The sequence below is a fragment of the Aegilops tauschii genome, chromosome 7 (assembly GCF_002575655.3).
Source record: "Aegilops tauschii subsp. strangulata cultivar AL8/78 chromosome 7, Aet v6.0, whole genome shotgun sequence".
NCBI classification, from domain to species: domain Eukaryota; kingdom Viridiplantae; phylum Streptophyta; class Magnoliopsida; order Poales; family Poaceae; genus Aegilops; species Aegilops tauschii.
Genome location: NC_053041.3, coordinates 578,007,875 through 578,017,013, shown reverse-complemented (window position 1 = coordinate 578,017,013; position 9,139 = coordinate 578,007,875). Strand labels below are relative to the sequence as shown.

General features: G+C 40.8%; 1 protein-coding gene across 3 annotated transcripts; it reads left to right on the top strand.

The window, feature by feature from the left end:
* Nucleotides 1-2,146: 2,146 nt before the first annotated feature.
* Nucleotides 2,147-7,749, top strand: LOC109746571 (zinc finger CCCH domain-containing protein 53). Of its 3 annotated transcripts, none has more exons than XR_012188587.1 (7): nucleotides 2,147-2,625; nucleotides 3,354-3,488; nucleotides 3,746-3,840; nucleotides 3,935-4,042; nucleotides 4,131-5,317; nucleotides 5,775-5,879; nucleotides 7,360-7,749. XR_012188587.1 is itself a non-coding variant. In XM_020305690.4 (5 exons), the coding sequence occupies exons 3-5, from the start codon at nucleotides 3,758-3,760 to the stop codon at nucleotides 4,264-4,266; spliced, it is 327 nt and encodes a 108-aa protein (XP_020161279.1). In that variant the 5' UTR covers nucleotides 2,147-2,625; nucleotides 3,283-3,488; nucleotides 3,746-3,757; the 3' UTR covers nucleotides 4,267-5,755. The 3 variants fall into 3 exon arrangements, 1 of the variants encoding a protein (XP_020161279.1); XR_012188586.1 differs by having other exon boundaries at nucleotides 3,283-3,488; nucleotides 7,360-7,748; XM_020305690.4 differs by lacking the exons at nucleotides 5,775-5,879; nucleotides 7,360-7,749 and having other exon boundaries at nucleotides 3,283-3,488; nucleotides 4,131-5,755.
* The last annotated feature ends 1,390 nt before the right edge of the window (nucleotides 7,750-9,139 follow it).

Genomic DNA, 9,139 nt, shown 5'->3' with positions numbered 1-9,139 from the left:
CAATCTATTGATTCGGTTTGGCCAACTAGATTGATTTTTCTTGCAATGGGAGAGGTGCTTTCTACTTTGTGATGGGTTCAACCTTGCGGTGCTCAATCCCAGAGACAGAAAGGGACATGACATGTATTTATACCATTGCCATTAAGGATAAAAAATGGGGTTTATTCATGCGTGAGTATTCTTTGTCTACATCATGTCATCTTGCATAAAGTGTTACCCCGTTCTTTATGAACTTAATACTTTAGATGCATGCTGGATAGCGGTCGATGTGTGGAGTAATAGTAGTAGATGCAAGCAGGAGTCGGTCTACTTGTCTCAGACGTGATGCCTATATACATGATCAGTGCCTTGGGTATTGTCATGATTATTTGCTTTTCTATCAATTGCCCAACAGTAATTTGTCTACCCACCATATGCTATTTTCAAGAGAAAAACCTCTAGTGAAAACTAGGGCCCCCAGGTCTACTTTTATCATATATCAAAAACCCTTAAAATACCTTGCTGCAAGTTTAATTTATTTTGTATTTTTGTTCTATCTATCTATCACCGTACAATTTAATCTTGCAAGCAACCACCGAGGGATTGACAACCCCTTGTTCGTGTTGGGTGTAAGGATTTGTTATTTTGTGTGTAGGTGCTTCTAACGAGGTGTTGCGTGGTTCTCCTACTACATTGATAACCTTGGTTCTTAACCGAGGGAAATACTTATCTCTATTGTACTGCATCATCCTCTCCTCTTCAAGGAAATCCCAACGTAGCTCACAAGTAGCACCTGAAATTACAATGAACAAGCAAGTCAGACAAATAGAGGAGCATAGAAATTGTGGAATGATAACCCACAAGTATAGGGTATCAATTGTAGCCTTTCTCGATAAGTAAGAGTGTCGAACCCAACGAGGAGCTAAAGGTAGAATTAATATTCCCTACAAGTTCTAACGACCACCGATACAACTCTACGCACACCAACATTTGCTTTACCTAGAAACAAGTAATAAAAGAAGTACTTTGTAGGTGAACTGGGATAAGTTTGCAAGATAATAAAGAACGTGAAAGTAAAAGTTAGGTGCTGTTTTACTAAAAGTACAATTAGGTTAGTATAGCAAGTGTGGAAAAGTGGTTGTAGGTTTTGCGGAATTGTCCCTAAGCAACTGGCTAAGTTACTAGACCGATAGCAAGTTTTATGTGGGAGAGGCCAGTGCTAGCATTTCATCCCTTACTTGTAATTCTATGCACTTATGATTGGAAATATTAGCAAGCATCCGCAACTACCAAAGTTCATTAAGGTAAAACCTAACCATATGATTAAGATATATTGGTCCCCCTTCAATCTTGTATGAATCAATTTCTATGGTAGGAAGAAGCTTCCGTCACTCTTGCCCTCAAATGCATAGTCCTATCAACATACCACTAACCCTATGGTGTAAGCCACACACACGCTGATATGATGGGCACCAAAAGACATGAACATAATTAACCATAAGCAATTTAAACCAATCGTAGCAATTCACCAAGTACCCATAGGACAACAAAAATCTAGTCAAACATCATAGGATGGCAACACATCATTGAATAATAATATCTATACCTACTAATAAAGCAAGGTGCGTTTCTCCAATTTTTTCATCCGTTCACCAATATTAAATTTTTCTAAGAATTGTTCTATCCGATGTGGTACTAATATTTTGTTTGCTAGAACAAAAATAATTTAGCAGGAGACAGCTGGGCCGAAACTGGTCCTATGCTCATTTTTTCGAGCTGGGTCGCGGTGGTACTAATCCACTTTGTGGCTTGTCAACCACGTGGGCCAAACTGGGCCTGATCCGCACTTCTTTTAAAGAACGTCAATTGGAGTAGTAGCAAAAATATGTATCCTGATATAAGTATCTAGGGAGAACATGAGGCTTCTCATAGCTTAGCGACTCTCGGCCGTCAGATCGATTTTTTGATGCGATTTTGACCGTCGGATCTCCCTTCCGGACTATCTGGGCTGCCGGATCGAAAACAGACACTGCTACAATGAATAGTTCCCTCTCGTTTGTGCTACCGCCTGTAATTTCGCTGCCCCGTCGAGGGTATTTCAGTCATTTCGCGTACTTGGGTATAAAAAGGGTGCCGCTGCCGTGGGATGACCTAGCCGCCTCCTCTCTCCCGCACTCGCGCTTCCCCCGCGCCTCTCTCTCTCCCCCTCCCGCCCTGCCTCTCTCTCTTCCTCCAAACCCTAACCCGCGCCGGCCTCCCTGCCCCGCCGCCGTCATCTCCTTCGCCTCCCGGAGCTCAGCCCGAGTTTGGTGGCGCGGGGTTCCTGGCGGTCTTCCTCCCGCTGCTCTGGGTGGCGTGCCGCCTCCGCCGCCGACAGGAGGGGGCCGCGGTGGCCGCTGAACAGCCCGGCTACTAGCAGCTCGCGCCGCCCAGCTCGTGGGTCACCTCCCTCCTCCTCCCCATCGGGACTGGGCAGGAGGATGAGCGTTGTCGCGCCGCCGCCGCACACCCCTGTCGTCGCGCCGCCGCTGTCCCTGATGGTGGTGTGCCGCCCAGGTGAGAAATAGCAGAAAGAATAGGAAGCCTAGAGGGTGGTGGGGGAGGAAGAGGAGATCGCGGTCGGCAGCTCTGCGTCCATTCATCCAGGTTTGGTAACCTCTCCCCCTCTTTGCCCTTCTCGATCTGCTCTCTTTCTCTCTGGGCTACATCCGGATATATTAGATCAGGTCATTAAAAGTCAGATTGCCCTAAACAGATTATGTGGTTTCAAAAGTGCACATATTTTTTGGTTTATAATTCTCTGCAATAAAACTACTCAACGACAAATGATCATGTGCATCTGCTCTTTTCTGAGAATGAAATATGTATCTCTCTGGATAGGTGCCTATGAACAGATGTGACCAGTTGATTTATGTATTAAAAGGGTAACTACAATGTCAAGTGACCTTCACAATTGTTGGGTAGAAACATTTGTTGCTAATTGAACTGTAATTTGTCGAAGTAATTATATCAATGTTTTTGGGTAAAAACATTTGTTACTCGTGGCTGTGATGTATGCATATGTGTATTTTGTTGGTCATTCTTTGCTTGCTCCATCTGTTCTATATTATAAATCGATTGTATCGGCTGCTGCAACGATAATGGATTTTATTCTATCAACCCTTGTGATTAACTGACGTCTGAACAATGGTATAATGCCACCATCCAGTCAGGATTTACCTGCAACACTAACAGTGGAAGCATTATCTTTGTTCAGTTATGTACCTAAGAAAGCTCATGTAGGAATCTGACTTGGATATGTAGGTGCAGTCTCACGCAAATGACGGCCGTCCTGTCGCAGAACGTGGTCCTGAATTTGTTTATATATTTGTTAGATGTACGAGCAACAGAAGAAAATCTCCCCTTTGCTCATTGTTGGTGGTTCAGACTCGGGTCTTCGATGCAAATCGATCAAGTGCCCCCATCTTTAGTTATTCTGTTTGGTGGTACGTGGATCTGCTGGTGCACTGGTGAGCCACCCGTTCTACTCCACCTCCTCCTTTGATATTCAGTGCAATCCATGTGTTGCTTTGTGCTCAGTTGATGTGGAATGTGCTTAATGTTTCCTAGTAGAAAGCTTAGTATTGCTATGTGTTGTTCAGCATTGGCTCATGGTAATAAATGGTTCCGGTTTAGGGCGAATTTATCACTCATTTTCTAGAGTGAGTTATAATCAATAATAATTGTTCCCTTTGTGAACGAGCTTATTGTTCTTTTTTATTTGCAGAATGGGGAGCTGATGAACCCGGCGTCTCGACAGATATACCTCATCTTCCCGGCGGACAGCACCTTCCACGAGGATGACATCTCCAACTACTTCAGGTACATCACCGTGCTCGCTCACACACCACAGTCCTACCTCTGCTCTACGTCGAAGTCTCGCCGGGATTAACCGTGCTCGTCCTCTGAACCGCAGCATCTACGGTAATGTCCATGATGTGCGCATCCCCTACCAGCAGAACCACATGTTTGGGTTCGTCACCTTCGTCTACAAGGAGAAGGGCAAGGTCCGCAGCAAGTTCAGGCAAGCCCACGGCAATCTTTGCCTCTTGCTTCCGGCAGCAATAACAACAACATCCTCATGACCATTTATTTTTGTTGTTGCTCTGCAGGAAGCAGAAGGGCGTGAGGGTGGACTTCTCTAGCTGCGGGTCTCCCAACTATTGTATCTACTTGATTGCCTTCTGTTATCCAGATCGAAATTGTCCTAAGAATGAGGCAACACTCGGAGGTGGCACCTACACATGATCCCTGTCTCGCTTAGATGTCAAGGTCGTTTCTCTCCATATTGTATACCTTTCATAGGTTTTTTCCTGGCTTTTACTTTATGATGTGTAGAGATTAAACGGTATCTGCTTGGACTATTATTGTATTCGGCACTAATAAATCATAAATAATGGTATGAGACTATGAGTATACTCTTACGGTTTTACTTAATTTCTACCTCCGTTGATATAGCATATCTTCTTTGTATTATTTCACAGGATTCTTTGCAAGCAGTTAAAATATCCTATATAATCTGGAAAAGAGATAGCTTAAATCGGTGCATGTGTAATTAACTCCATATATTATTTCGAGGCAGAGTTCAATACATGCATGTTCTCTCAAATTAGGTTGCCCTTGGCGTGTATACAAATGTGATGCTTCCTTCCATGACTAAACAGGTTGATGTTAGGTATGAATGTATAGTCGAGTCATCTTTAACATAATTGCTTTGTGCACTATGTTTCAACTCTGTCAATTGTGTTGGCATAACTGATTCCACTGCCTTTTGTTATTGTTTGGATCAACTACTATGTACTGAACCTATTTATATCTATGCCATGCTTTACCGCAAAATGCTGATTTATGTTGTTCCAAACTGAAGCTCTTATGGACTGCATATTATACTAGATTGATATGAAGGTGTCCAAAGATGTGGCATATCAAGATTGTTAGGCTTTCATGATAGGTCCTGTCAGATTAACTATATTATTGTCTACTTCATGTTTTTCGTGCATTTAATTCTGTTTGTTTTGATCGAGTAAGTGACACCTAACTTTCATTGATTTCTAGGATTGTTCATTATCTTGAGCCATGCCTGCTACCGAATCTGAATGTTTCCATCTCTGGTACCATGGCACGGCATTGGCGGCGGCATCTTGGTGAAGAAGAGGACTACAGTGGCTTAGGGAGGAAGTTGACAGTGGCAACCTGATCTATGTATGTTTCTCCTGTGGCCACGGCCAGGGGTGAGATATCGATTAGGCTAGCCCTGACATTCACGGGCTTGGATATGGGGCTACAGATCGTAGACCTGGTAATATAATTTTTTGCAAATTGTGCTTGCAGTAGACTTTAGAGCTGAGCTAGATGGCCTCGCATCCACGCTGATCTATGTAAGTATTAGGTATCAATCGAACTTGACTCTTTATGTTCTGAATGATGCAAATGTTGACCACCACATTTGGTAGGTTCATGTGAGCACTGAAATAATTGTGATGATCTCGAAGAATTTCTGAGCAATGTCATTGGTATTCATTTATTAGTTTGTTCAGGTCTGCGTATGTGGCAACTAATTTTATATGTCTCCCTCAACATTATAAGAATGCTTTGTGGCACAAAAGTGCATGCACTGTCTTACAAATAATGGTTGGCTGTTCTAAAAATATGGATTCTAAATTCCATTTGTCTTTGACTTCTTAATTTAACCTATGTGCATGTTCTTATGACAATGATGCGATGTGTGAAATTTGTTTGGCTTTTTGTATGATTAGATTTTGAGGGAAACACCGCCCTGCCAAAAAGCCAACCGGTCGAGCTAGCCACATTGTTAAAGGGCCGAGCAACAACAACCTGATATACATCAGTCGACAGTGAAGGTATGTGTATATACAGTGTGTAGCGGCGCTGTCATCTCAAACTTCCTGTTTAAGCTTGATGCATTCTCTTATAACTGCCCTATGATATGTGATATTTGTTTGATATCAAAAGAAAGGCATGTGCCCATATTATTTCTCTTACAGCTGCAGATTTTATGCTCTTCCATTTTGTATTTAGTCAAGTGGTGTATGTAACGCTTGTGTGCACTAGAATGGATAACTTCTCCTATTTTTTTTATGGAAATAGGCAACACATTGTAGGTTTTATTGGTCCATGACAATGGTGTACCCATGTTTTATCTATACAATGTCAAACAATTCTTATTTGTACCTTCTGCAAGCCGATGCAATTATTGTCAATAACATTGCCAATTCAACGGTTGTCATCATGCAAAAAGTGGGCTCATCTGTTTGCTGTTTCATGGTTGGGTATGTCATGTTAGTAAGCACAATGCTAAATGTAAAATAAAAACATAGAAATTGAACTGGAAATTCTTTTAAAGGAAATCAGATAGATCCATTTGAACTAAAATCGAAAAACACAACTTCCAGGTGGCTTTGACTCAATAGCAGCAGACCCAGCCATGGCTAGACGGAATAGGTTCACTTAACAGCAGAAAACTGTGTTCTTGTTTGTCAATTGGGCCAGAGTAGCATACAAATTTGTCAGTTGATGCTTCCATGATTTAGAACAAGGAATGACTATTGCTATTTACTGCCCCCTCAGTATCATAAATAAGATGTTTTTTAGGCTCAATCTAAGCCTCACAAATGTCTTATATTTTGATACAGAGGTAGTATTCTATTGCCATGGTTTGTTGTTTGTCATCTAAAAATGGATTCATATGGATACAATATAAGAGTCTTTAAATTTGCATCGAATTAAGACACTTGGTTCGTGATTTGTCTTTCTGTGTCCATGTTTATTTTAGACATTAGTCTTGGTTTGTTGACCACCAAAGCCATTGCCAGGTTTTTTAGCTCATATCTTCTAAATTAGTGTTTTCCATCACATATCAGAAATTAATGTTTCATATCATGTTTTGTATTCCTGTTATATTGTGTACTTCAAAATTTGTATCTCAACCTAGCCTTCTTAGTGATGATTTTAATGGAAGACATTAAAAGTCTTTTCGAGTACAGGACTGTTATTTATTAACAACAGGTGCTTAGCACCTTTAACAGAAAGAAGTCTCATTATTAGCAAAAATACACCGGTCCTATTCTACCACTATAATTTAGTTCATGTGGTGTAGGCATCACCATCATTGAAATTCCTAAAGATATATAATTCTCATGCTAATGTTGCTAATATATTTGCTCAAGAGGTCTCAAATTGAAAGCTGGGCATACTCTTCTTGATAAATCGTGTTTTATAACGGGATCAACAAAGTTTTCTGTATTTCATGATTAAGAAATGAAGTCATGTTTGCGAATGTCACTCAAAAATACACTAATTATTTTCTTCGCTCATTTCCAGGCCTACTCCTACTCTGGAACATTTTCCTACGGATAAGAGGGACACAATACCAATTGGTTCGCCTTCAAGATTAGAAGGGGACACCATCGTTTACTGTACATATGCTTTAGAAAGAAATCACAAGTGCATTTTTTATACAAAACCATTATGTGGTCATCTATCTTACAAACTATTCACACCAGATTCATATGGAATGGCATTCATGGAGGCAGTTGAACCAAGCTATCTATTAGTATGCGTAACTATGGCTTCGTAGTTTTATCGCCTCCATTGCCACTGTTGGCTTTTGCTCTCTTATGTTCCTGCTCGTGTTACTGAACTTAATGTCAGCTAATTAGCTTTTGTATTCTCATTACTGCATTGAACTTGATGTTGCATTACTTCTGGGGCGGGTTAGTTTTTATAACCTCATCACTTTGTTGAACTTGGAATATTTATTCTTTCCCTTGAACAAAAAAATCGGTTGTGCATCACGCTTTCTTTCTAATGCTTTTTGCTAATGCATCATGTGGTTTGATCTTCCACCGCTTGGCCATGTCGGTTGGACCGGCACCCTCGCGCCAAGGCGCGTTGCCGATCTAGTTGTGAGGGTTCGAACTCATGACCAGGCAATCCGTTCCAAAGGCTCCGGCCAACTGAGCTACTATACTTGTGTTGTAAAAAAGGGTTCGATAATGTTTAAATAGTCCCACCTCGCTTATTTTCATTCAATAACATCAATTTATATACGTTGGCGACTTTCACAGGAATCAAGGAGCCACATTGATAATCAACAAATGGGGGATTGACAATAAACGAAAGGCATCATAGACTTTATGGATGGTCGGTCCTATTAAATTAAATGAAAGGAAGAAGAATACAAAGAAAGGTCACGTGATGAAGGGAGAGACTCTCTATATATATGGTGGGCTGATTAAAGGAATTCATTGAGACATAATGAGGGTAATTAAGGAGGGAAGAGAAATAGGAAGGCCACGTTGATGGGGGAGACATGATCGGCTGATTAATGAGGCTAATTAAGGAGGGGAGGAAAAGGATTAGGAAGGCCAAAAAATAGGAAGACCACCTTGACACGGAAGGACATAACGCGATCAATAATGAAGGGGAAAAAACCCTAAAAAACCCTTAAAAGCCGTTAATAAAAATATGTTTTTGTCTTCATGCAAAACTTGCTACAAGTAATGCTAACTTCGAGCACCACTATGTTCAAAATAAATAAATTCGAGCACCACTATTACCTGCCCTTAAACCACAAATATTGTGGCAAAAGCCCCAACTGTAAGGAGGAGAGAGCCATGCCTCCTTATATACTGGTTGGCTAATAAACCTTCAATAGGGAGAGCTAATTAAAAGGATTCTTGCGACATGCATATACATAATTAAAGGAGGCACACACATGATGCTCATTTAAACGGGGTGATAAAATTCCTTGATCGGGCATACGTGATTTTGTTTTTGCATCTTGATCAGTTCTCTTCAATCAACAAAGCTACGTATACATTGAATTGGACTTTAACTGGCTAGCCCTCATTTCGGTGTTCACTCATTAGTAAAGCACGACTGAAATGTCAAACAATGGATACATTAATTACACTTTTTACAAAGATGGTTTACTTGAAAGAACAACAATTCTTCATGTTAGTTATGTGGGTCATAAATAAAATCATCACTTATATTTTAGGCCATACATTTGTTTAAGAGAAATCATAATTATTGGATTACGACTGCTGGAGTGTGATAAATTTTTCTCCCATTGCAATGCACGGGCCATTTTCCTAGT